General features: G+C 51.7%; 1 protein-coding gene across 8 annotated transcripts in view; it reads right to left on the bottom strand.

Moving 5' to 3' along the window:
- CUX2 (cut like homeobox 2) overlaps positions 1 to 26,832 on the bottom strand; it is a 63,605-nt gene that overhangs the window by 8,820 nt on the left and 27,953 nt on the right. The window contains exons 2-12 of one of the 8 annotated variants that reach the window (XM_034068464.1): positions 8,796 to 8,874; positions 4,505 to 4,642; positions 4,218 to 4,329; positions 3,389 to 3,465; positions 3,240 to 3,306; positions 2,935 to 2,983; positions 2,099 to 2,203; positions 703 to 894; positions 536 to 594; positions 344 to 392; positions 136 to 235 (exon numbers count right to left, since the gene is read on the bottom strand). In XM_034068464.1, coding sequence (XP_033924355.1) covers positions 136 to 235; positions 344 to 392; positions 536 to 594; positions 703 to 894; positions 2,099 to 2,203; positions 2,935 to 2,983; positions 3,240 to 3,306; positions 3,389 to 3,465; positions 4,218 to 4,329; positions 4,505 to 4,642; positions 8,796 to 8,874 — 1,027 coding nt within the window. Of the gene's footprint in view, positions 1 to 135; positions 393 to 535; positions 595 to 702; positions 898 to 2,098; positions 2,204 to 2,934; positions 2,984 to 3,239; positions 3,307 to 3,388; positions 3,466 to 3,555; positions 3,669 to 4,213; positions 4,330 to 4,504; positions 4,643 to 8,522; positions 8,875 to 26,832 lie in introns of those variants that run through there. The other 7 variants (XM_034068463.1, XM_034068465.1, XM_034068460.1 and 4 more) reach the window with 7 other exon arrangements.

A 26,832-nucleotide genomic window follows, 5' to 3' on the forward strand; every position in this document is an offset into this window, starting at 1 on the left:
CATCTCCTGCCTCAGTTTCCCCAGGTGGCATCCAAACCCTCCCCTGCTGTTGGCTCCACAGCCAGAGCAGGATCCTGCCTTTCCACCCTCATTCCCAAAGATGCTCCCGGCTGCTGCAGGATGCAGGGACCCTACCAGTGCTGGCCATCAGACTGGGCTTCTCTAGCAGGTACTTCTGGGAGGGGTAGAACGCCTCCTTCCCCAGCAGCAGGGCCTCCTCTGCCTTCGATATGCTCTGCAAGGAGCCAAGCCGAGATGGGAAAGGGCGGCGGAGGCACCGGCGGCAGGGCTGGCACGGGCGCCATAGCCCGGTGAGCGTGCCGGCGCGCGCCGCGGCACTTGCCTGGGGAAGGCTGCAGCTGGCGGAGGCCACCTTCATCGCCTTAAGGATGCTGGGAGGGAGACAAGGGGGTGACTCAGCAGGAATGGCTTCTTGCTGCTGTCAAGCTGCTAGGGATGCTTGAAGGGCACCATGGATGCCCACAGCACCCGGCCAGGCAGGGGACAAGCAGGCAGGGAGCTGGTCAAGCCATACCTCAGCTCTGTTTTGATCTCCTCGTAGTCCGCCTGTGCCTGCAGCTTCTCCTCCAGCTTCTGCAGAGCAGAGGGGGGGGATTCCTCGCACCGGCTCCCCGCACACACCCGGCATGGCCAGACCCACGTTCCCCCTCCTTGTGAAGCCCCAAGGCCCCGAGGACGCACCTCAATGGCTTCATTCTTGGCAGCCAGCTGCCCCTCCAGCTCCGCAATCTGGTTGGCAGAGGACTCCTCCAGCTCCTGCAGTGAGCTCTGGAGGTGCTGCACATCCTTCAGGAGCCGCAGGATCTCCCGGTCCTTGGCAGCCAGCGCTGCCTCCAGCCTCGACCCTGAGCACATGGAATAGTTCGCTTTGTCCTGCTGGGAGAGGGGACACTGTCAGCTCCCGGTCACCCAGCATAGGGACAAGGGCTGCCCTCCCCATTAGACACATCCCCAAGGGCAGTGGGTGAGCACAGCACTCAGTGCTGTGGGTGATGCAGCCCTGGGGAGGGACAGACCCTTCCTAATCCATTAAAGGTCTCCCAGGTGCATCTGCTCAGTGCCATGGGGTGCTTGTCCCCCCTTTCCCACAGGAGGCTGGGACTGCAGATAGGACATGGCCAATGCTACACCCCACAGTGGAGAAATGCCTTGGTCACAGGCACTTTGGGCTTCCCCCAGAATACAGTGGGTGCTCCTGAACACGAAAGGGTGCTCCTGAGTGCAATAGGGTGCTCCTCAGCGCAGTGGGATGCTCCTGAATGTACTAGGGTGCTCCTAGCGATGACAGGGTGCTCCCAGGTGTGATGGGATGCTACTGGCTATGCCAGATGCTCCCAGACATGATGGGTGCTGCCAGCTGTGGTGCTGAGGTGCTGCTGGCCCCGAGGGATGCTGACAGCTCTGCTGGGTGCTGCTGTGCCCGAGGGGTGCTCCCGGCCGGTCTGGGGGTGCTGCTGTGCCCGAGGGGTGCTCCCGGCCTGTTTGGGGGTGCTGCTGTGCCCGAGGGGAGCTCCCGGCCGGTCTGGGGGTGCTGCTGTGCCCGAGGGGTGCTCCCGGCCAGTTTGGGGGTGCTGCTGTGCCCGAGGGGTGCTCCTGGACGGTTTGGGGGTGCTGCTGTGCCCAAGGGGTGCTCCCAGCCGGTCTGGGGGTGCTGCTGTGCCCGAGGGGTGCTCCCGGCTGGTTTGGGGGTGCTGCTGTGCCCGAGGGGTGCTCCCGGCCGGTTTTGGGGTGCTGCTGTGCCCGAGGGGTGCTCCCAGCTGGTTTGGGGGTGCTGCTGTGCCCGAGGGGTGCTCCCGGCCGGTTTGGGGGTGCTGCTGTGCCCGAGGGGTGCTCCCGGCCGGTCTGGGGGTGCTGCTGTGCCCGAGGGGTGCTCCCGGCCGGTTTTGGGGTGCTGCTGTGCCCGAGGGGTGCTCCCGGCCGGTTTGGGGGTGCTGCTGTGCCCGAGGGGTGCTCCCAGCTGGTTTGGGGGTGCTGCTGTGCCCGGGGGGTGCTCCCAGCCGGTTTGGGGGTGCTGCTGTGCCCGAGGGGAGCTCCCGGCCGGTTTGGGGGTGCTGCTGTGCCCCAGGGGTGCCCTCACCCCAGCAGTGCCCGGTGGGGAGCAGCAGGCCAGGCGCAGGGAGCTGTTCACAGCCGCCAGCTGCTCCCGCAAGCTCTCCACTTCCCTCTGCGCTGCCTCCGCTCGCTGCAAGAGAGCAGAAGGAGCCTCAGGACAAGCACCCCCAGCTCATCCCATCCCACCCAGGGCACAGGGGGGCTCCAGGACACACATCCCTCCCCAGCATCCTGCTCCCACCACCGGCACCATAAGATCCCCAAGTATTTCCTCTCCCCGCATCCCGATCCCAATCCCTGGACACTGGCCACAGACCATGTCCAGGACACTTTTTCCACCCCAGAAGGCCTTATTTACATGCAAATTGCTCTTTAAGCCTCTTCTATTACCCATGCCCATTTATTTGGACCTACAGTTTCAGAATGAAGTAAAACTAATGAATAGGAATGGGTAGGACTGGAGGTAATTGTACCAGACACCAGCACCAGGGTGGTGTGGGTGTGCTCTAAACAGCCCAGGAGAGGCTGGAGGTGACAAATATCAGCCCCAGCAGCCAAACTGGGGCCTGGCAGAAGCCCAGACACACCAGTGACCCTCAGCATGGGGCAGGGGGTCCCACTGGGCTGGGCTGGAGGAGCCACCAGGCAAAGGAAACCAGAGCCACCATCCTTTGTAGGGCTTCCCAGTCCCAGAGACTGGGAATCCCTTCTGTTTCCCAGGACAGACAGCAAGGCCACATGGATGCCTGGGGTGCTATGGTGGGTGCATGCTCTGCGGCGCAAAGCCCATCAGCCCCAATGTGATGGAAAGGGAGCAGGGTACGTGCTCTGTGTTGCCTGGAAAGTCAGCTCCTGGCTCACCTGGTTGGCTTTCTCCAGGTTTGTCATGATCATGGCTACTTCATCTGCCCTGTGATGAGAAAGCAAGAGGAGTCAGCCAGCAGGGAGGCACAATCATAGCCCCCCATGGCCAGCGAGGGCTCCTGCAGGTGCCACAGCATCTTAGATACAGGGAGACCCCGTGACTTGGGATGCTTAAAGTATCTCAGCTCCTCAAGTCACTTGGCAGCACAATGGGGCTGTCCTGGTGCTGCTGCAGGCAGCTCGGATCAGCCTTTGGCACACCAACAGCCTTCCCACACAACCAGATACTGCCAGTGACTCACTTGGATGCAGCTTCCTCATCGTATTTACACCGCAGCTCCAGCAGTTCCGTCTGGGTGGCCTTCAGCGCTGGGAAGAGGAAGAGGAGGGTGAGCCATGGGGTTGGGGCTTGGCCCCCCATGGCCAGCAGCCCCTGCCCCGGCCCCCCTACCTGCATGGAGCACTTTGATCTTCTCCTCTGCCTCCCCGAGCCGAGCGGCCAAAGTGACCTGTGCTTCCTGCAGCCCCCTATGAGACACGGGCATCTGCACCCCCAGGGCACAGAGACCCCCTCGCTGCATCCCCATCTCTACCCCATGACACCAAGGAAATACCCACCAGAGGATGCCAGGACGTGTTCAAGCCATGTTACCCCCTGATGTTAAGAGTTGCATTGCCCCGGATGTAAAGGAATTCACTTTGGGCTGAAAATGGTCCCTGCTCCCCATGGCTGAACCCCTTCCGATGGCAGCCCACCCCGCCTGGAATTAATTGGAGGAGGGGGAAGCAATCAGGGAAAAGTTGTTCTGCATTATTTATAGCCCACACTTGCCAGGAACTTATTCGCAGAGCTCTGCAATTTAGGGTTTAAAGATTCCTCATTTGTTTCCCGGTGCAGCGTGTTAAGGAATAACAATGAAGGCCCTGAGAAAACCGGGAGCCTCCAAATTAAAAGGCCATTTAATGAGGTTCATCCGACGACCTGGACTTAACCCATTTGTCCGAGCAAAGCCACGTGCCAGGGAGATGGTGTAAAGGGCTGGCTGCAGGGATCTGCCCTGGCTCTGCCCATGCCTGCCACTGCCCCGAAACCACATGGGATGGACGGACAGATGGATGTTCAGAGTGCTCAAGAACATGTACCAGGTTTGTGGACAGGATGTGTCCGCAAAGGAGGTGCAAAGGGAAGGAGCAGAAGGAAGGACAGACGGACATCCCCATGCAGGACCCATGTATCCCCGCAGCACCCCAAGATGACCCCATCCCCGGTACTCACGTACTTTTGCTGTTCTGCCTCATTGCTCTGCAGCAGGGTCTCTGTGCACGGCGCTTTGCCGTCAATGCCAGGCTGTAGGGGCTCAGCCACTGCCGGTGACGTCCCCTCCCTGTGCTCTGCGGGGGGACACGTTTCATACAGCTGCATAGGGGACAGCAGCAGTGGCCACCAGGGACCGTGGGACAGGTCCTGGCCCCGAGAGCCAACCCAAGGATGCTCAGAGGCACATGGGGGAACCCATTTGGGACTGCTACCATCCTCATCTGAAGGAACAGCCACGAAAGGGGGTACCTTTGGTGCTGATGAGCTCCGGGTGCTTCTTCCAAGGGCGGTTGAGATCCTTCAGGTGAGAAGGTTCAGGCTCGAGGCGCTGAAGCTGCTGCAGCCGGTCCTCCAGGCTCCGTGCGGCCTCCAGCACAGGAGCAGGATCTGCGGGACATGGGATGCAGTGGTGAGCAGAAGGGATGCCCACCACAAGCCCTCTCCCACCTCCCTGTGGACCCAATGCCCACCCTCCTCACCACCCACATTACACTCATAACCAAAGCGGGTGCCCTCCTTGCCCTGATGAACCCCTCGGGGTACCGAGTGCCACGGGATCACCCCTCAGCCCTGCGCTTTCCATCGCCATCCCCAATGGATGGGCAAGGCTACGAGGGAGCATCACCTCCATGAGCGAGCCGGTGGTACCCACAGCACCAGTGGCCCCAGTGCCACCAGTGCCGGCCCGTTTGGGTGCAGACAATGGCGGTTTGTGCCGAGGTAAGCAGGTGCATTCAGAGCCGTCCGTCTTCCCTCTGTCAGCATTACACCATCATTAGCTAGTGTCTGCTCAGCAGGGTGTGCCATTATGTCTCCCAGGGCTGATGTAATTATACATTGACATAATTAACCCAGCAAGCCCATTAAGCAGGCCAGCTAAAAATTCATCTATAATTATTTGTTGTGTGCATGCTAATGAGTCCATCTGCACTGCCATTGTACAACATGAACAAATTAATTTACAAGTCTGGATTTCTTAATAAGTTCAAGAAAATGCCTCCTATTGAGCCAGGTTCATATAGGTTTGGGGGGGTGGGTTTTCTCCTTCTTAGAAGAGGAAAGACAATAGATGTGAATTCTCCAGGGTCAACAAGTTAGACAAACAGGGAAGTGGGATGGAGCTGGGTGAGCTACTGTACATCAGGGATGCGTGGCAGGCATCCAAGGGTGAAAAATAATAATGGTGATGGAAAAGAAATCAAACCACTGCTCGGAATGGGACACAGAACAGCTCTTCTACTGCCCTCCCATCCCACAGCATCATGACCACGGGGTGCAGGGTCCTACTGCAGGACCAGTGAGTACCAGACTCCATGTGTTAATGCTAAAAGCCCCTGGAGCATTCTTCTCCACAGGGAATGTTCTCCATTCTTTCTGCTGCATGTCACAGAGACTGCTCCATGGATGGGCTGGGATAAAAGGTTTGCGCCCAGATCCTGGCCACAGGGGTGCATCCAGAGTGTGTACTGAGGCAGGACACCCCTGGCTTTGGTACTGAAACAAGGACTCAGGTCCAGCTGGGACCTTCCAGGCTGCTCCTGGCATCCTTTGGCTCAGTATCCTGGAGGTTGGTTCCCTCTCCTAGGATGCAGGAGTGAACCATCAGAGGGTCGTGGTGATGCAGCACAGCCCTGAACCAGACCAGATGCTCTCACAGCCATTAATAACCTCCAAAGTACATGAGATGAGATAACGACATGGTCAATCAAACCCAGCATTCCAGGGCCCCAGCTCACAGGCTGCAGGGGTCGGGGGGGTCCCTGCACTCCCCCAGCCCTGGGGCATTGACAGGATGCTCCGTGCCAGCCTCTGAGCCATCTCCAGAGGGATAAACACCAGCGCAGGCCCTGTCCCATCCACACACTGGCAGCTCCTCTCACCTTCATGATGAGAAAGGAGATGGGAGAAACTGGCCAAAGTGATAAAGCCTCCAGGGATTTTCCTTGGGTCAGCATTTTCCCTCCCATGAGCCACAGCCCCACTGCTGAAATACAACCAGGGCAATTCCCTAGTGCACTGCTTCCCTTTTGGAGCCAAAATCCCAGGATGAAGTGGTAGGAAGTGGAACTTTTAGAAGGGAAAATAGCAAGCAGCACTTCAGCTCCACTTCCTATATCAGCTGGGGCAGTGCTGATGCAAAACACCCATCTGGATTAATTCCATCATGCTAATACCACGCTGTCCATCCCTTGGGAAAGTCCTATCCTCGTCTATGGAGCCACCACTAAGGAGCTACTGGAACCAGGCACCAAGTTCATGCCATGCCTGCACCCTGCTCATGCTGCTGGTGAACAAACCAGCCCTCCAACCTTCCTATTGCAGGGCTGGAGAGAGAATATACCCCAAAGCAAGCACATCATCTACACCGAGGTACATGGATGCTGTCACTCTCTGAGCCACCAGGAGGGCTCAGGACACTGCCCATGACACAGGGAACGGTCCCTTCCTCCATGAGTCATGGCCCCGAGTTGTGATGGGTGATATGAGAGAGGCTTATGCCAAAACAGGACCTTGGAGCTCCTCAGGCTCCAGCTTCGCATCCACCCGCAGCAGCTCCCACACATTCAGGAGCAGCATCATTGCTCACCCAACAGCACAGCCAGCAAAGCAGGATCTGCTTATCTATCACTCGCCCACTGTATATATACATATCTATGTATTTATACACATGTAACTATATATATAGTGTTTCTATAGATGTTATAAGTGCTGCCACTAGCTGGCGTTATTGGCTGTCCTTTAGTGGCACCACTACTGCTGCAGCAAGGACAGGGCGGTGGGCAGGGGCCCTTCCTGGTATCTCCAGCCCTGGCACCAGGGCCAGGGTCTTTGCCCATGCTGGAGGGGGTCTGAGCCACCAGCAGACCCCCCCTGGACATCCCCACCGCAGCACCTGCAGCCACTGGAGCTGCTCAAGGCACTGGGTGATGGTGGGATGGGGCAGGGGGTGCCCTGGGTGCTCATCACCTCCTGAGCACGCACAGCTCCAGGGAGCACCCGTGTTCCTGGGGTCCAGCAGCTCATCCCTGTGCCAGGGCCTGGCTGCTTGATCCAGCTTTCAGTGGAGGTCTCTGTGCTGTGGGGCTGAGGGGTGACATTTGGTCCATGCTGCTGCCCAGCTCCAAGAGGAGCACAGTGCACCCCCGGTACAGCACATCCATGGTACCTCCACAGCACAACCCCAGTGCCATCACCTCTCCCCCTGGGGCAACACCTCCTCCACCGCCCCATCCCAACCTGCTCCAACACATCCACCGGTGCCTTACGCATCCCTCCACGAGGCAAAGCCAGCCTTAAATCAAATCATCCCCAACAACAATGACATTAATTATGCTTTTAACACATTTTACTGCTTCCCCCCTTCCCTTCACACCACATCTGTGTGAACAATATCCAAAAGATTTACGGTTTTCTCCCGTAATTACAGACACACAGCCAGCTCACTTATCAAAATACTTGCTGAGCAATCAGGCTCCGTTACAGTCTCTGCCAGAGATTTGTGTTGACAGCAGCCATTCAAAGCAAAAAATGTTGAATCAGGACTTATGTGGCGCTTGTAAAGTATTCCACAAAGAGTTCGCCTGTCGAGAGACACACGGACATGTAACAGACGGGGACAGAACGACAGGCGAGAGGGTTTGGGGAGCAGAAGATGGATGGAGAGAAGGGAGGGAAAGGGAGGCAGAGACCAGAAGGGAGCAGTTCTGAGGTGTGAATGTGCGTGAATGTGTGTGCATCCATGTGCGTGAGTGTGCAAGCAGGAGGAGCATGGCGGGTGAGCGCGGGGAGGTGGGGAGAGAAGATAACTGGGTTCTGGAAACCGAGCTGACATTTGGTTCTTGTAGCACAGGAGAAAATTTAATGAGGACAAAAATATGTCTCCCTAATTCCCCAAAGAAATCATTAAAACATTTTGTTATTCCTAAATGTCTGGAAAATGAATTAGTGGCCCTGCAGGAGCCCTTTTGAGCATCTTCAGCCATTCGCAGCTCTCCATCCTCACCATGCTGAGGGATGCTCCATACCCTGAGCAGCCAAACTCTGGCTCAGAGCACAGCAGAGCCCACAGCAAGGAGTGGGGAGCAATGGGAAGGGGGTCCCATCCCCTCACATTATGCCAACACAAGCCTCAGGGCTGCCCTGTGCCTCAGTTTCCCCCTCCCAAGGCTTTGAGCACGGTGGTGATATGGGGGAAGCCATCCCCAAGGCACAGCCGGTGCCGGGAGCTGTGCTGCGAGCCGGCGCTCGGCCGTTTCGGTTAACTTACCATCAAAAAGACAACTGGGGATAGCCGCAGTGTTATTACAAGGGCTGAGCAAATGTATTCCTTTCCTAATGTCAAGATGCATTTGGCTCAGGGGCTGAAACACAGCGATGGCAAAAGCTGTTTCCACTCCTCTCTTCGGCTGGTATGTCCAGAGCACCATGCGCGAGCCGAGGTCGGTGACACCAGCCGCAGCGGGACGGGGACGGCCGGTCCTCGCTGGCTCCTCTCGGCACGCAATGCGTTAGGCAGCCAGGTCACCACTGTGTTGCTTACCTGGAGCTCCGATTAACTGCTTGTAAACACTCAGGAAAGCCGTCTCAGCCTCCTTGCTTCTCTTACTAAGTGCAATCACCTGCAGGGAGATGGGAAACGGGGGTCAGAGATGGGCTCGGAGGAGGGAACTGGCTCTGATGCACTGGTGCTACCCATGATGGGTGCATGGGTCCGGCCAAGCATCCACCCCATGCCCTGCATGGCCGCTCACTGCCTTTGGCTGAACTCCTTGCACCGCGGCCACGTCACATTGCCCTAAATCATTGATGTGCTCTGAGTAAATGACAATTATAATTTAATGTCAGTGTTTAAATAAGAAATAAAGACGCTCGCCTGCTGTTGGGTTCACCACACACCCTCCCCAGCCACACCTCCAATACAATGCTGGGCCAGAAGTGATGCTCGCACCAGGACTGGGACATCTCCTCTATCTCATGTCCCTGTTCCCTTTGGCTGCGGGTGATGCTTGCGCCAGGTGGGTGGTGGGGAGCCGGTGTTCTGCATCACTAATAACTGAACAACATCCCAATCTGCCGCACGCTCCATCCAACATTTATGAGCATGAATCATTTACACACCTTAATTTTTCAAGGCATGACAACACCTCGGGGTGGGAGCTGCTGCCCACTGGGCTCCGGCACACTCTGCTGTGGAATGGGGCAGCGGTGGGACACACAGACCTCTATGTCCCTGCTGCCTGCGGTGCAGGAGCTGGGGATGGAGGTGATCCATTCCCAGCTGGAAATGCAGGATAAGACAATGGCAGGTTGAGGAAACTGAGGATATTCAGCCTGGAGAAAGAGGGCTGTGTGGAGACCTCAGAGCAGCTCCCAGGGTCTGAAGGACAGCTACAGGGATGTTGTAGAGGGACTCTTCATCAGGGATTGTAGTGATAGGACAAGGGGTGATGGGTTAAACTAAAACAGGGGAGATTTAGGATAGATACGAGGAAGAAATTATTTACTGTGAGGGTGCTGAGGCGCTGGCACAGGCTGCCCAAGGAAGCTGTGAATGCTCCATCCCTGGCAGTGTTCAAGGCCAGGTTGGATGGGGCTTGGAGCAAGCTGCTCCAGTGGAAGTATGACATGGCAGCCCCATGACAGGGGCTGTAACTGGGTGAGCTTTAAGGTCCCTTCCAACACAAACCAGTCTATGACTCCATGCCCAGTTTGATCCAAACTGGGCACCCACACCATCCAGTGATGGAGGGCAAGATTCCCACCAGCATTCGGTCCTGGCAGATGCACTATGGATGAGTCAACCAAAATACATTTAAGCCACCAATGGGCTAATCATCAAACAAAGCCCAAACTTCACACCTCCCACACTGGAGCATCTTTCCCCTCCAGCCCCAGCTCACCATTGCTTGTCATTCAAACCCAAAGTAAACCACTCATTTGTAATCCAGCAGCCACCTGAGCAAACCGCCTTCTCCTTCCAAGCTCGCAGGCACTGGAGCACAAAGATCATTTTTCTATTGTTAAAATTGTATAAGCTGGGCTTTTTATAGCATCTTGTACACAAACCTACTTTCTCAGCACCACATTTCCAGCACAGGAGGAATTTGGGGGCTTTTTTTTAGTCTTCTGGAAAAAAAACCCTTGGCTTCAGGGTGCTTTAAAATGATAATAATGAAGTGGGGAATAAAGGGGTGCAGAAAGCAGCCGGTGAGCAGCACTGCCTGTGCATGGCAAACGCACCGGCAGCACATGGTGTTGGGGTGGCACAGGGAGATTTGCCAGGATGCAGAGACACAGCGGTGCTATGGTGCTCCATGGCGTCAGCACTGTGTGATCATCCTCACTTCCCGCATCCTCTGGATGTTGAATGGGAGAGGAGGGAGACCACAGGGGATGGATCTAGGTTTAATCCTGGTACTTGAGAGGGGTTGACCAGCCACTCAACCCATCTTTCCCCCCATTGACTATACCATCGACATCCTAACCGGAGCCAAAGGACCCATAGTTTGCTGGTGGGGAGGCTTTTGGGGCCGTTGCATCAGGCAAGGCATCTGGGGCCCAATAAACTTCAAGGTAATGTTTTAAATATAGATATAAATAAATAGATATTTAGATTTTTCAGCAACCTTTTCCAGATGGGGATAATTCACCAAAATGCCAGGAAGATTCCAAGTCTTGCACAGGGACACCTCACCCTGAACCCACTGTTGTTTCTCACACAGAGCTGAACAACCAACCAGAAAAAGCCCACATCAGCCCTAAAATCAAGGTTTTGTAATAAACCCCCTCAAATCCTTCCTTCCTTGGGGACCAAACCCCATCCAAGAGGGCAACATCACCAGCATCCTGCTGAAAAGAGCAGAAAATGGCTAAAACCAGGACAGCTGAACATCGCCACAAGCACGGTGGGGTCAGGACGGCATCATCCCTACTCCCATCATCACCACGATGCCCATCAGCGATGGCAAACCCACTGCAACCACTCTCCCTCTGCCTGCAGAGCCCCCAGCGAGCTCTGCCTCTGCATTATGTATCCATGTGCTATTAATTCCTATTTCCCCCCCCTTCCACCTCCCTCAGCAGCATTCCAAGGCTCAAGGTGAGGCACGGCAGCGGCGCGGGATCGCCGCCGTGTGATAAATTACATTTACGCACTGGGTCCTTTTCATGGCTGGTGACTTTCCAGCAAAGCAATTATCACTGTGGAATGCGTAATAGCCTAATTAATTACTATTGTCAGCCTGGCCTCTGTGCCATGATTATACCTTCCGAAGCCAACTTCTTAAACATTTGGAAGCAGCAATATTCCTATAATTGAGTGACAAAGTGGTAAAACTCCCCCGGCGCAGGCGGTTCTCCTCCCGGCACGGTGGTGAGCACCCACCGTCTGAGCAGCTCCTCTCCAAAGGCGCGGGATTTGCATTGCACCGGCGGTGAGTTTATTCTTATATCCATGAGATCAAGTGCAGGATAAGTAGTGGGTTATTTCCATCTAAATACTGGTGGCAGTAAACCACAAATGAGCTCTTCTTTCAGTGGAGAGGAACAGCTGTCGGGGGAGAAAGCGGCAGCAGAGACCCCAAATGCTGAAGAAAACTGATGAAAAAATTCATTCAAGGCTTTTTTTGCTATTTTTCTTTGCTTTTTCTTTTTTTTTTTGCTGATGTGTAAAGAAGTTGGGGAGAGCGGGAGGGATGTGGAGGGGAGAGGGGGGGGAGCCGAGAGGGAAAGAGCTGTCCCAGAGGAAAGATCTGGATTCTCTGCTTCCCACCTCATCCTTTGCTGCTCTCCTGGTATCCTGCATCTGACTGACCCTTAAACCCATCACATGTGCACATCACCCATAGAGACCCATTGCATGTGGACAAGCCAGTTTCAGCCATGCACAGATCCATTGCACACCCACAAACCCCTTGCAGGTACCCACAAACCCATCGTGCACATGTGAACCTACCACGCAAACCCATCACACACACATCATACACCCTCACATGCCCATTGCACACGTGTACACACCCACTGCACATGAACACGGACTGATCACACACACAAGGACCCATCACGCGCCCACAAACCCATTACATGCCCATCACGCACCCATATTGACCCATCACATATCCACACATACCTGCATCGCACACCCAGAGACCTCTTGCACACCCACCCAAACCCATTGCACACCCACCAAATCATTGTGCCCCCAAGAACTCATTGCACTCCCATAAAACCTATCACACATCCAAGCCCATCACACACACACAGACTCATCACATGTATACATAGACACGTTGCACACCCATAGACCCATTGCACACCTACACAGACCTGTTGCATGCCCATAGAACCTTTGCACATCTCCATAGACCCATTGCATATCCATAGACCCACTGCACACACATAGACCCACTGCACACACATAGACCCATTGCACACAGCAGACCTATCACACCTCCCTCTCACACCTCCCCTGCCTCCTGCTGCACCCCCATGCCCATCCCTCTAAAGGCAGAAGCAGCTCACAATGTTCTCACAAGGCCAAAAAGCAATTCGTGTCAAAAAAGATCAATAATATAAAAATAAAGCCTGAGAATTCCAGTTAAAGGGAACATCACAGAAATATGTTGTTCACGTTCATGATTCGCAGATTGAAAAAAAAGGGGGAAAAAGAATCAATAGAAGTTCTTCAGATGATGTTATTTCTAATGAGAAATATACTGAGACTGCTGCAAATAACTGCTTAACGGAGGAAAAAAATGCATTAATAATTTACTTTATAAAGCAAAGGATCCCAAATGCAAGAAAATCACTGCTGGTTCTTAATTTTGTTGTAATACTCCCTGACAAGTCCAATGATGCTTTGGCAAAGTTCTTGAGGCAGATGATGCTCAGCTCATTAGGTTAGTTTTCCCCACCTTTTCCTGCAGCATCCCTGTCCAGCCAGCTCCAGGAGGAGGAACTGGAGCTCTCCCATTCCCATGCACTGCAGGATTCCTTGGGCTGAGCCCCCAGCTCAGAGCTGGTCCTGCGAGTCTGCTGTCAGGAACCCAACACCATCCCCAGGTGAGCTGCAGCCTCCCTCCAGTCACACAGCAAGAAAGGAAAACGTTTCAAGCTTATTTTACCATTCCCATCATCATCATTTAATACCTTTTGTCATTGCTTTAGTTGAGGGGTTTTCTTCTTCTTTTTCCCCTTTATTTTTCCTTAATTTATTTTTTTCCATGCATTTGCTGACAGTTGACAACTCCAAACCATCTGCTACCGACGCACACACCGAAACGAAAGGCTTCAGCATCGAACCCATCGCGGCTCAAAGGAACAGGCTCATTTCGGACCATCAGCATGAGAAGGTGCCACCCAAATGGGCTAATTCCCAGATTTCCTGCAAGCCTTTTCCTGCAAGAATGTGCATTATCCCCTATGTGGCTGGTGGCAGCAATCCAGGAGATGGGCAGGGATGAGCGGGGCTCAGCATCGCTGGCACAGACGAAGCAGGGTGATGATGGGACCCCAACTGGTCCCTGGGCTCAGGATGGAGCCGGGATGCGGGCGCACCCGGAGCATGGCAAAGTTTCACCTCCCATTTAGCAGAACAAAACTTTTAATTTAGATGTTTTCATCTATCTATCAGAGTAAAAGGAAAAAAAAAGTTTAAAATAATGACTGTAATAAATGAAGGTAATTAATTGTAGTTTGTTCCTTTACTGTCTAGTCAGCTTAATTTTACCTTTTCATCTAATAATGAGAAAATAATTTTTGTGCTCTGAGGGTTAATGATATGTAACTGCAAGAGCTGCTAATTGCATGTTGCAAACTATTCATCAAAATCCCCATCTGCGCTACTTGATTATGTTTGCTAAATTATTGCTTTGAATTATCTTTCATAAAGCAACTTTTGTAATTAGCAGGGCTTTCGCTTTGCTCTTTTCTCCGTCGCAAGGAGATTCAAACTTTGTCCGTCTCAAGCTGTTGCCATTAAACTGCCGTCACTTTCGGGGAGAGAAAGGAACTGCCCTTTAGCTAATCAGAGTGGGGAATAAAAGCTGGGTTTATTCTCTGCAGTCACAATTTATCCTCCTGGCCCTGCTTCTCCTTCCTTGAGGAGAAATATATATATGGGAAGGATGCAGGAGCCTTAATGTATATGAGATACATTTGGGAATGGCAGAGAGAAACGGCCTGAACAACCCATATGCCCCCACCTGGGTTAATATTTCAAGATGGTATTTTTCCCCTTCCCATTTACAAGCAGGAGCGGAGGGGGAGCGCTCGCCATCCGTCACCACGCTTCCATGGGCTCCTTCCCGTGATGCGGGTGATGTAGAGCTCTGCTCTCCCTGTTAATATTCATGGGGAGCGGTGGGAAGTGAGGTTTGTGGGGAAAAATGTACTGGAGTGTGTTAAAAATGTGAGAAAGGGGGAGGAAGAGGGGAAAGAGGGAAAAAATGGGGTAAAAAGGGGGGAAGAGAGGGAAAAGAGAGGGAAAGGGAGGGAAGGAGGGAGAGGAAGGGAAAGAGGGGGAAAAAGAGGGAAAAGAGAGGGAAAAAGAAGGGAAAAGGAGGGGGGGAAGAGGAGGAAAAGGGGAGAAAAGGAAGGGGAAAGGAGGGAAAGGAAGGGAAAAATATTTTCAAAGAGAAAAAGAGAAGGGAAAAAAGAAGGAAAAAATAAACAAAATAAAAAAGAGACAAAAAAAGGGTAAAAATAGAGAAGGGGAAAAATGGGGAAAGAAAGGTGGAAAAAAAGGCCCAGGCCCCAGCAAGCCTCATCCCAGGAGAAGCAGCATCACTCTGGTGTCCATTCCACACTGAAGCAGCCCAGAAACCCAACCTCAGGGGTGCAGAATCCGCCTTTTGGGATAAAATCCCCTCAAACCTCCCATGGAAAAGATACCCCAGGGCAGGGGGAAGGTGGCAGAGCCCAGGAAGCGGCTGCTGTCAGATGGGAATTGCATCCTGCTCTCCTTTACACCCCCATAAATCCAGAGCCACTTGGGTGGAGGGGCTGGGGCTTCCCAAAGGACATAGCTCAATCCTCGCAGCGGATCTAATGAGGACTATTGGAAAAAATGCAGTATTTAAAAGACTGGAAATGTATTCCTATTGTTATCACTCTCTTTTATGTGTTTATGCATGGTGCATCGGAATGAATCAATACTGGATTGCCCTATAAATAAATGAGCATATCAGTAAACCCAGTAATAAAATGAAGTGATGAAAAATATGGAAATCAGTCGCATTTGTGTAAATCCACTTATTGTTTACTTTAATATTTTCTTATGCAGTTCCGTGGCTCCAAAGAGACAGATTTAAACCCAGGTAATGTTCAGCAGATGACAGATCCTAATGTGTCGCTGCTGGCAAGCTCCGAGTACCGGCAGCTCTCCAGGGGTTTCCATTGAAGCACATTAGAGGAGCAAAGAAAGCAGCCCCCAAAGAGAGAGCATTAAAAAGACAGGGAGAAGAAGAGGTATCCTGAAGTGCAATGCATCTCACCAGCATCGGGGACCGAAGAAAGCCAAGGTACCTGCAGAGCTGCTGTGGATGTGATAGGGGTACAGGGCTGATCAGGATGGAGGATGGAGGAATAGGTGCCTCCTGCAGCAAGGTGGTTGTCTCACCAATGTTGTCTCACCCCAATTCTCGGCTGCTCCTCAGATCACCCATTGCAACCTCATGTGGTGCATCCTGACCATGCTGTGGTACCTCCTGGTCACATCATGGCATTTCCTGGCCACACTGCAGCACCTCCCACTCACACCACAGCACCTTCAGGTCACGTTGTAGCATCTCCTGGACACACCATGGCACCTCCTGATCCCATCACAGCATCTCCCAGCCACACCACAGTGTCTCCTGGCCACATCATGGCACTTCCCAGTCACCTCCTGGCAGTGATGTCTCCATCCCCTGCCTGGAACCTCTCAAGGCAGCACCTCCATCCCTTCAAGGGGGATCAAGGAGATCAGCAGCAGCAGGACCCTGCCAATAACCATGCCAATAACCATGCCCATGCATGGCACAAGGACCACCCGTTACCAGCCAGGGACACAAAGCAGACAGATTTTATGGGCTGCAGAAACCCCTCAAGGGTTGGGGACAGTGACCCTGTGCCCTGGCCGCATCAATCCAAGTCCAGTCTGGCCCTCCCAGCACTCTCTCCTTCCCATTTCAACCCCCCAAGAACCAACAGGGTAGGAATAGGCTGGGATCATGGGTGGGATGATGGGGACAGAGGGCAGGTCCTGCCTACCGCTCCTTTGAGCATCCCCTCTAAGGCTGCCAGTTTTCCTCCCACCCAGGCAGGCAGAAACCACCCCTCCCCACACAGCCTCCGAGGAGCTATTTTAGAGTTGCTCTTTTTATTTTTCTCATCTTTTTTTTCCCTATTTCTTCAAAAACAACACATCTCCCCCCATCTGGGCTGCGAGCTGGGTGCCAGCATCGCGGCGCCGAGTGCTCAACACTTGCTTTTTATAAACGCCTTCAAAGCCAACGTTTCCCCCTGCATTGCCCCGATGCATTCAGGAGGATGCTGCATGCAGGTGCATGCTGCATCCCCCCATCCCATTCAAAGGAGCTACAAGACAAATCTCCCTACCCCAAATGTAGGGGCTGAGATTTGTCTTTGTGGCTGATCAGCTTCCATTCTTGTTAGTCTCTTACATCTACGGCTCCCAAAAACCTAGTTGCCAGGGAGGGAAATCACCACCCTGCTGAGTTAATTCACCAACAGCAAACCTCCTGTACCTCAGGTACATTCCTCTTAAATTCCTGGCTGACTTCAATTAAACGTTTATGAGACTGTGTGCTTTCCCCCACCACGCTGCCAGCACCAAAGCAATAGAATCAAGCTCCTTCTGGAACAAAACCAAACCAAAAGAATGGGGGAAAAAAGAGGAGAAATGGTAAAACAAAGATGGTTTGGGTTTAAGACTGAAGAGTCTAATTCCCCAGGTCTGATTTTGCTCTGTGTTGTGCAGCCACAGCGCGTTGGCCCTATCGACGAGGGGGTTTATATGAATAATGGAAGGAATTCTGTATTCCCTGCAAAAGAAAAGGCAAGCCGAGAGGGTTGTTGAGATTATCAGGAGCCTGCTAATCAATATTCCCAGCCCCAGCCTCCTCCTCGCTCCTCCAAAAGGAGCAGTGCCATAAGCTCATCAGTAACTGTAAAAAAAACATCGCACTCCGAGTGTCAAAATAGTCAAGCACAGCATATTGTATTGCCAGATTTCCCTCCCGGTCCACCCCGGTGCCAGATTACATCCATCAGCGGCGAGGGAAGCCGTCCAACGCTGACTTACTTACACTTAAGTGTTCATAAATAAGGATTTTAAGATAGAGATGGCTTTTTAATTCTGGTGGAATGTGATAGGAAAAATAAAGAATTGATAAAAATGATGGTGTTGATGTGATGGGACATGACCTCTCCAGTGCTTCCCGGGAAATCCTGCAGCCTGGATGCGCTGGGGGATGCCCCAGTTCCTATCTGGCTTGTATCACGGTGAAAACAGCCGGAAAGAATTGATGCTGGCACCATAAACCATGGCAAAGCCTTTGTCTGATGGGGAGATACAGCACAAGAACATGTCCCCGCCAGGAAAACCTCATTAGACAGACTCTAATTACTGCCTGGGAAGTGGGAAGAGACAGAAACCATCAGACCTGAGCTGGGGGGAGGCTATTAATTGCTTTTGGATAAATTGGGAATGAGGTGCTGGCAGCAGAGGTCAGGAAGTGTCTGTGTGGGGCTCAAGATACAGCCACTGGCGATGCACATCCCACCACCCCCAACTTGCTGCCCCACTCATCCCTGCCCAGTTCCCAAAGTGGGCAGCTTTGGGGCAAACTGGGTTTGCAATGGAGGAAGCCACCACCAACAGGAGCAGCAGCGGATGCGGGACTTGGAGTTTGCTCCATGTTCATGTCCCACCAAAACCTCAAGACCATGACCCCTCTCTCAGTATGGAGCCAGCCTTGCACCCCCGATTTAAGCCAAGACTGCCTGAATCACAGAGGACCAGCTCCTTCTTCCCTGGCATCACCACCACCCCCCTCCCGTAGGACATGGGGCACTGTGTAGGGCAGCCACTGTGATGCTAGATGGACTGTGGGGCCCCAGTGCCTTATGCAGATCCATAATGCTAAGGATGTATGGAGCCAATTACCAGGGGTCAGGGCTGGTGTAAAATTCCAAGGAGGAAGCTCCTGGTCTCAGATGAATTTGCCTGAGATTGCAAGTTTACTGCCTTTTATTGGACAATATAAATATTTCACTGTTATATAAAAAACTATTGGCGAGAAAGCAGCTAAACCCTGGTCCTGTGTGTATACAGAGAAGCAGGGAGTGAAAAACGACCATCAGCATCTTTTTAATGGCCTCTGGTGCAGTACAGGAGCACGGGTGAAAGGGGTTTGATGTCTGCGGTGGCACAGTGAGACTGGGGGACCACAGAAACCCATATCCCGGCCACAATGGGGCTATGCTGGGAATGGGAGTGATGCCAGTGGTGCAGTCAGTGGTCGGGTCCAAGGGGTTGTGTCCTGATCCCCTCACGATGGAGAGCAACATGTGGGACACAGAAGTAACCTTGGAGGCTAAGCACCATTCCCAAGAAGCCCCAAGCCCAGCACTGAACCTGTGCCCACCACAGAAGATGCCCAGGAATGGCCTCACCATACAGATCATTCCCAAATGCATTTTCCTAGCAGTTTCCCCCAATTTGTCCTTCTGGGATCATATCTCTCCTCATCTGCAGACCCCTGTGCCAGCACAGGACATCCTTATTTCACACTCACCAATACATCAACCCTTTCCCTGTGACAATAAAGCAGGAGAAAAGCAAAAATAAAAGCCTATAGGAATCGATTCCTCTTTCTCGCTCTCTCTACCTATATTTTATTAAAAACTTTAGCATCAATATTAATGTTTAAATCCTCACCAAGCTGAGTTTAATTACCTATAAACTGCATCCACAGCTACATGGACTTTACTCCTCACTGCAGTAAATACAGCTGAGGAGGAGCAGTGCCAACAGCCCCAAGCATCACCTTCCCATCCCTGCAAGAGCAACTGTATCCAGCCCCCCCATCCCTCAGCAGCATTGCCAGCCACATGGGGAGAGGATGCTGGGTGATGGAGCTACAGCCACAACCCAGTGTGGGATAGAGCTGAAGGAGGTGAGAGAAGGGAAAAATCGGGATCTTGGGAAGAAAATGATGCGTAAATATAAAGTATTGGGGCTTTTGAGGCCAAAAGGAATCTGCTTTCAACCACTATGTGAATCATAACATTTGGGATGGGGGAAGGATGGACAAGTATTTGAATGGAGTCTATTAGAGGCTGAGGACCATGAATAACTCGTGGGCAGCAGGAACTGCTCCTGAGGAGCCAACAGAGAAACCAAACAGGGCTGGGACCAGATCCCGTTTAAACCCACCCAGCAGCAGCCTCCTCCCTTTGCCAGAAAGGGAGAAATACAAGTCTGTTGTGTTTACCTGCTTGCACAAGTGTGGCCTCATCCTCCAACCAGCAGCACAGGTAGATACACAGCAAGCAAAAGGAAGCAGGGATCAGCCTCACTGCTGCCACCCCAGGGCCCATCCCTGGTCCACAGGCCTGCAGCACAGATGCTGAGCCACCAGGTCTCAGCATCTAAAATGGAATCAGGGTTTACAGCCCGTTATCAACAGAGCCGTAATGGGATCTCGCAGAGGGCAGAGATTTGAGACATGCATCAGATTTCCATTCCCTGGGAGACAGGAAAATGCTGGTTCTCAGAAATCCCATATATCAAGGGATGCTATCTCATGTGCCGGATTGGTGGCTGCTCCACCACCCTGCTGTCTTGCCATCCTGCTCCTTACTAGAACTCAAAGAGGGGCTGATGAAGGGGACCAGCCTGTTCCTGCCCTCCTGGACCGTGTATCCCTGCATCCCACAGCCTCTGCTCCTCCCAGCTGGCTTCTTTAAGGTCCCTTCCTCAGTACAGCGGCTTCCCAAGGCCAGGGCTGGGACGGCGACGGGAGCGTTCGAGGGCTCCACTTCCAGAATAATATTCATTACCATATCCATTCAGTGTTTATCTCACAGATGTACAGATCCGTTACAATGGAGGAAAAAGAGAACTCGGAATTCGCTCTCAAAAGATATTCAAATTAGTTAATCAAGAGCCCTTTTATCACGTGCCTCGTGTACCAGCAGCGACTATCCATCGAGATAAATGATCAGCTGCTAATAACTGATTACATTGCAGCAAGTGTTTTCTTATCCCTATTACCACCATGTTTAAAGACATTTTATAAATTTCTAATTATTGCAAATTGTTTCTCCTTTTGAAAACATCTTCCCATAGTCATCAGCTGTCAATTTCCCCCCAAAATCTCTCTCTCACACGAGCTCATAGCACAATGCTTGGGAAGAAGAGAAGAAAACCCTTCCAGGCTCCTAGCCCGTGGGATGCAGCCTGGCCACCTCCATGCTGGGGCAGTGGGGGACCAGGATGCTCCTCCAGCCCTTTACAAGCAGAGCAGACTTGAAAGGAAAAGAAAAGCAACCATAAATTGGATCAATCCTGGATGATGCTGCCTCTACCTGCTGCAGGATGCCAATGTACCACATGGTGGAAAGGGCCATTGCTCCGGGTGGATTCACTCTCCAGCGAACCACAAAGAAATAAATAAGCCAGCAGTATATAACACAGCTCCTGACAAGTGCAAGGCACCGGCTCCTACAGGCACTGGCATCCGAGGGCAGATCTAGGCTTGGGAGAGCCCTAAATAAGATCCCGCTTGCTTCCTGTGTATTTTACAGATGAAAGCTGGAATGGTTGAGAGGGACTGAAGGCAGCCAGGCCTTTAAATCCAGCAGCCAGCCTCGAGCCACCGCTCCAGCTGATTTCTGGACTCCATTCATTATGGCAATCAATCAGCTCAAAAAAACCCAACCGCAAAAACAACAATAAACCACCCCCTAAACTCCCTCAGACACTTTAATGGAAAGCGTATCTCCTTCCATCTTCCACGGGGCTGGAGCCACAGTCCATGTGCCCCGGGCCAGGCTGCAGCCAGGACAGTCTGTACCATGCTGGGGACCACAATGGCATGGGCAGAGCATCCATGTGTTCCTGGAAGGGATCCAGAACGCAATAAGCCCTCCGGCATGATGCCAGTTTGGCATCACTGGTGCCAGCACTTGGGTGATGGTGGCTCTGCTGGTGCCCAGGGATGGGGATGACTGGGACAGGAGCACATCACAGCTGTGTCCCATGGCACAGCCAGACCCTGGAGATATGTACCAGGGTTTGGCCAAGTACTTCTATGAAGCCAATGAAGCCAAAGCTGCCAATGGCAGCACAAGATGGGAGGAGGAGGAGGAGGGAGGAGGAAGGCTGCCTGGGATAATGGCCATGCAGAGGACCAGGGTGTCCGGCCAAGCACGTTCACAGGGCAGAGCAGAGCCCGTGGCTGCCAGGAAAGGGAGGAGAAGCCGGCAGGACGTGGAGCTTGGCACGGAGCAGCCAAGGTCCTTCCCGGCTCCAGGGGGGCTCAGACCAGGGAAGGAGACGCCGCAGGCACCAGCCATGCCATTATACGCTTTATTGATGCTGTTCTGAAGAAAGCTAATCAATATATTAGATTTCCCAAAGAAAGAAAACACCAGCTGCCAGCAGCACATAACTCCTCCAACGCCGTGCATTTTTCCATCAAGCCCCCGAGCCACACGTGTCTGCGCAAGATGAGGTCTCGTTCAAGACAAGACCTCCTTCTCCCCCGGCAGCCAGGTCAGGGCCAGGGCCATGGCCACTGATTTGCCACACGGCAAAGCCCACGTCCCCCTCCATGGGGTGAAATACAGATGGGAAATTCCCCTAATGTGGGGGGCTTGTACCAGCATCACTATGGGGTGTGGGGAGACAGCCCCCAGCAGGGCAAACCCAGCAAGGTCCAATGGGCAGCCCTAGAGATGGCCCTAATCCCAGTGTCTCTGCATTGCCGCATGGACCCACAGTCCTAGGTGCTCATTTGGGCTTCGCAGAGGGTACCTAAAAAGCTTTTATCATCAGGAATATCCATCTCAGAAACTGCCTTTTTCCAGCCGCATTTCCCTGGCAGAGCTATTCCCACAGTACCAACCAGCCCAAACACATCTGCTCAGCCATGCACCAGCGAGAAACTGGAAAGCATCAAACCAATGGATGCACTTGGCAACAACAGCATCCCAGCATGCAGAATCCCAGCACACCAAGCCATGGTGCACCGTGCATCATGCTTTCCACTGCCCACACCACATCACCTTTCCATAGTATCCATTCCTTAAACCATTAAAGCTGATGCTGTGGCAGCTCCAAAAGCCATTTAAAAAGGACAGAATAAATCCACACTGGACCCAACACTCAGCACCAGCAGGAAAGCGGGCTGACGTCACGGGGAATTGATTAGTGTTTTAATAGAATTAGATCACTGGGAGGGTTGCAGACCTGTTTCAGAAACCCAAATGTTAGGCAGATTTGTATTCGAAACCCTAAACCAGGGCGCATTTAACCAAGGCAGAGTAAATGTCCCACATTTCCTCTGGATTATCTAAACCATATCAGATATAATCCAATGATCTGTAAAGTGATTATACCCAACTGAATATAAGAGGTCTCTTCTGGTAACGCAATATTTCATCCAGCTGCAGACATTAGGAGCCGGCAAACAAAGGAGGAGATTTAATAAGTGGAAATAAAACTATAGGCAGAGATAGTTTTAATTTCTCTTTTTTTTTGTATCGCATCTAATTGCAATCAACAACAGACATCTGACACAGTGACAGCATCAGCAAAATTGCTGCTGAGAGCACAGAATCTTTGTCTAAAAATAATCAGACATTCAGCGCACCACTGTTTGTTATAATGGTAATCGATGCTGGAGGCTTTGAATTCCATCAATTTATAGATCTGCTCTGTTCTGCCTGGTGATTGTGTTCTGCACACATCCACTCCCGCTCGGCACAGGCAGCGCCGGGGCACTGTGTGATTAAGATAAGCTCAGATTCCTTTCATACATTCCTTATCAGCTCTAATTCTCCACCAGGCAGAGATGTTCACAGCAGTTAAAGATTAGTTCAGCTTCTCAGACGCCAAATTTGAGGGTATTGATCAATAAATCAAATCACGGCAATCAATCGCCCGATCCGAAGAGTCTAGCCGATGCATTATTGCTGGCGCCTTCCAAGCTGAGGCTTTTTCATGGGTTTCATCAAAACGCAGCTTCCCTGGCTCCCCGCCAGCTCCCGGGCTGCCTAATAGACTCCGCAGCAGAGGAGCACCAGCCCAGCAGAAGAGCAATAAATCTCTCATCAAACAGCCGATAGAGAAACAAGATGAACATCTGTTTTGCTGCAATGAAACTCCTGTGTTCTTCAGAAGCTGCAAACCAGGTCTGACAGACCACCCCAAAGGCAGCTTTGCCTTCAACAAAGCAGCAAAGCAGAATATTTGCCCGTTATTTCAATCAGGTAATTTAAGAAGACTTTGCATTCTCCTCTCTGCAGCTGCCGGAGCTTTACAGACAGAATTCCTGCTCAGTCGATAATAAAAGCCATCCTGGGACCCTGTACTATGAAGGCAATTTTATGATACCCATTATGTGGCAATGTAACTTCATTAAAAGCTGTTTATTCCCTCTAAGCATTTTAAGCACTTTCCCTCACCCATAAAGAAGAGCCTCTCGGTGCACTGGAAAGGTTATTTGTGCCTAGAGTTGCTTTTGGGCATTTCTTGCCGGGAATGAGGGTCGTGTCGACAGCGGGATCCCTGGCAAAGGGGCTTCTCCATTCGGCTGGCAGTGAAACAGGAGCTGCTGAGAGGCAGCTGTATGTTACTTTTATTATCCACTCAAGATGAGCTCTGTTTAGGTGACATTTATTATGCCAGCTCCTTTTAGAAATGAATATGGACAAGTGCCCCCAAAATCCTCCTCCACTGTGAAGATGAGCTGACTGCCCTGCATGCCCATTTGCTCTTCCATTTGGGACAATTTTGGGTGTCTCAGCCCTGTGAGCTTAATGTTCCAACCCAACAATATAATTCAGCACCCAGAGACAGAGCCACAATCACAGCAAAGCGGGAGGCAGACCCCATCCGGCAGCCAACTGCATCCCTGTGCCATGGAAGTGTCGCCTTGCTCCAAAAGAGATACAAACTGAAATCCTTCAAATCAACCAAGCAACCCCTAAATCTCAAATGTAGTGCTCCTTATTCCTTCTGGTAACATTAGCAACAAAAACCCACCCCAAAACCCAATAGTTTGATCCCATCCTGGTGCCCAATCAAGCATTAACAAGTTCATAAGTATGGCCATTGGACAAGGATGGGCTGGGACATTTCTCCCAAATGCTGCCAAAACAAATCCCACACGGTGGCTAAAGAGTTAACCCATGGCTGGGATGGTGTTTGTCTCCAGATGGGATTAGTAGCCCCTTCATCTCTCCAGGCTGATAGATCAGGAAGGTCTTTGAGACATCAAGCTGGCCCTCAGTAAATGGCTGTTTGTGCTCTGCTGATACTGAGGAATCCATGAAACCACCCAGCAGCCACCTCCCTATCTAATGATGCATCCTCAAATAGCCACTGGCCTGGGAGAAATTAGCCATAAAGCAGGGCAAGCCGGCCCACATTTGTAAATTCTACCCAAAATAAAGTGAATTAAATAAGAGAAAACATAGGGAATGAGAGTGAGAAGCAGAGTCTCATGGAAAGCATGCGAATCCCAAGGTTTTTGCTCTTGGCAGATTTTCTCCTCCAGCCAGCAAGGTTTTTCTCATTGCACAGAGGCCGTGATGTCTTCGGGGAATGGACTGAAAGGTCCATTTACCTCTGGACCACCACACATTGCTCTCACATCCTCCTGAGTTAATATTCCCCAAACATCTCCCAAAACATGCTAAAAGGATGCAGATTCTTTAGGAATTAATAACCAGGACAATTATTGGCATCAAGGAAAAGCATTTCCCCTCTTACTACCTTCCAAATAACTGCTCCTTTCTCCAAATAAACGGGCAGAGACCAGTGTGGCTTGCAGGAAGAGACTGGGGCAGGGCATGCTCCTGTGCTCCTCGCCAGGCACCAAACTCCACAGCAACAGCTCAATACTCTCCCATCAAACATACACAGAATGCTGCTAATGGTATTTCTTTAAACAGAGTCGCCAAGGAAAAATGGAATTACTAGAATACATTTTAATTGATTTACAACAGCACTTAGTAACAGTGATAAAAGAAAAACTTGTTTTATTGGACCTCCTGCTAATTAGCTTGACTGACTCTAGGTTAGAAAAGAGCATCCCTTGCAACCTGGCACAACCCCGACCAGCACCTGACACCAAACAGCTTTTATGCACAGAAAAGCCTCTCTAATAATCAGAGAAAACCCACTACCATGTGGTTATTGGCAAGAGGCACTGGGGGAAAGAGGACTGCTCTGAGGATGGAGCCACCAAATGGGATAAACCAGCCCCTCCGGCGGATTTGAGCATCCCCTTCCCATCCATAAACATGCCTTTATTGCAACTTTGATATATCCTTCCCTTAACGACCTTTAAGGGCAGCTGATAAAGTCAAAAGAAGCTCACAAGCAACCAGCAAATGTTTAATATTCAATAAATGTGTCAATTTTACATACGGAGGTAAATGGGGCTTTATTGAAGAATTGGTAAACTTCCTTGGAGGAAAGTAAGTGCGTTTTAGCCTTCAAGGGGTCCCTGATGAATAGAAATGGAATGTGATTTGTGATAAAACTCAGCTGCTCTATAAAAGACGTTAAATAAATGTTGCTGTTTCACTAGGGATATACAGAATTGATTGCATTATAGACTGATTTGGAGATGCACGCTCCCCGCGAGCTATCCGCTTGTTCCTGCGTGCCATGCAGCCTGTTCCCATTGCCTCTGTGTGGCCCTCTTAATACCTGTGTGGAATTTTCTGGAAACAACTTAAAATCACCCTTCCCCATGGGTTTGCCCACTATGGCATCCCAAGCATTATCTGCAGCAGCGCAGGGCTGGATCCATCCCATCCTCAAGGAAACAGTGGACCCTCCAGTACAGGGCAAGTGCCACCATGGATCCGATCGGGGCATCTTGATTCTTCCCAAAACTCAATATTCCCTTATTAGCTGCATTACTGTCTCTGTATCTGGAGACATTCAAAACCTGCCTGGACACGTTCCTATGTAACCTGCTCTAGGTGGCCCTTGCCTTGGCAGGGGGTTTGGACTAGGTGATCTCCAAAGGTCCCTTCCAGCACCAATCATTCTGTGATAGGCACAATTTGGAATTACCATTTAATGGCAAAATAACAGGCGAAAAGCACCAATTAAACTCATTTTCAACACCACAACACCAAGCCAAGCCCCCACCTGCCCCGGAGCATCCTCCACTGGTGCCATGGGATCCGACCCATCGGAGCAACGCGTGACACCCGGGAATGGCAATGCAAACAATCCAATCTCCGCCAGACAAATGAGAGGCCAACGGTACCACCGCGGCGAGCGCAAACTGTGATATAATTGTGCTGCTGCTACATCATCTTTAATC

This window comes from Melopsittacus undulatus, chromosome 12 (genome assembly GCF_012275295.1).
Source record: "Melopsittacus undulatus isolate bMelUnd1 chromosome 12, bMelUnd1.mat.Z, whole genome shotgun sequence".
Taxonomy (NCBI): Eukaryota; Metazoa; Chordata; class Aves; order Psittaciformes; family Psittaculidae; genus Melopsittacus; species Melopsittacus undulatus.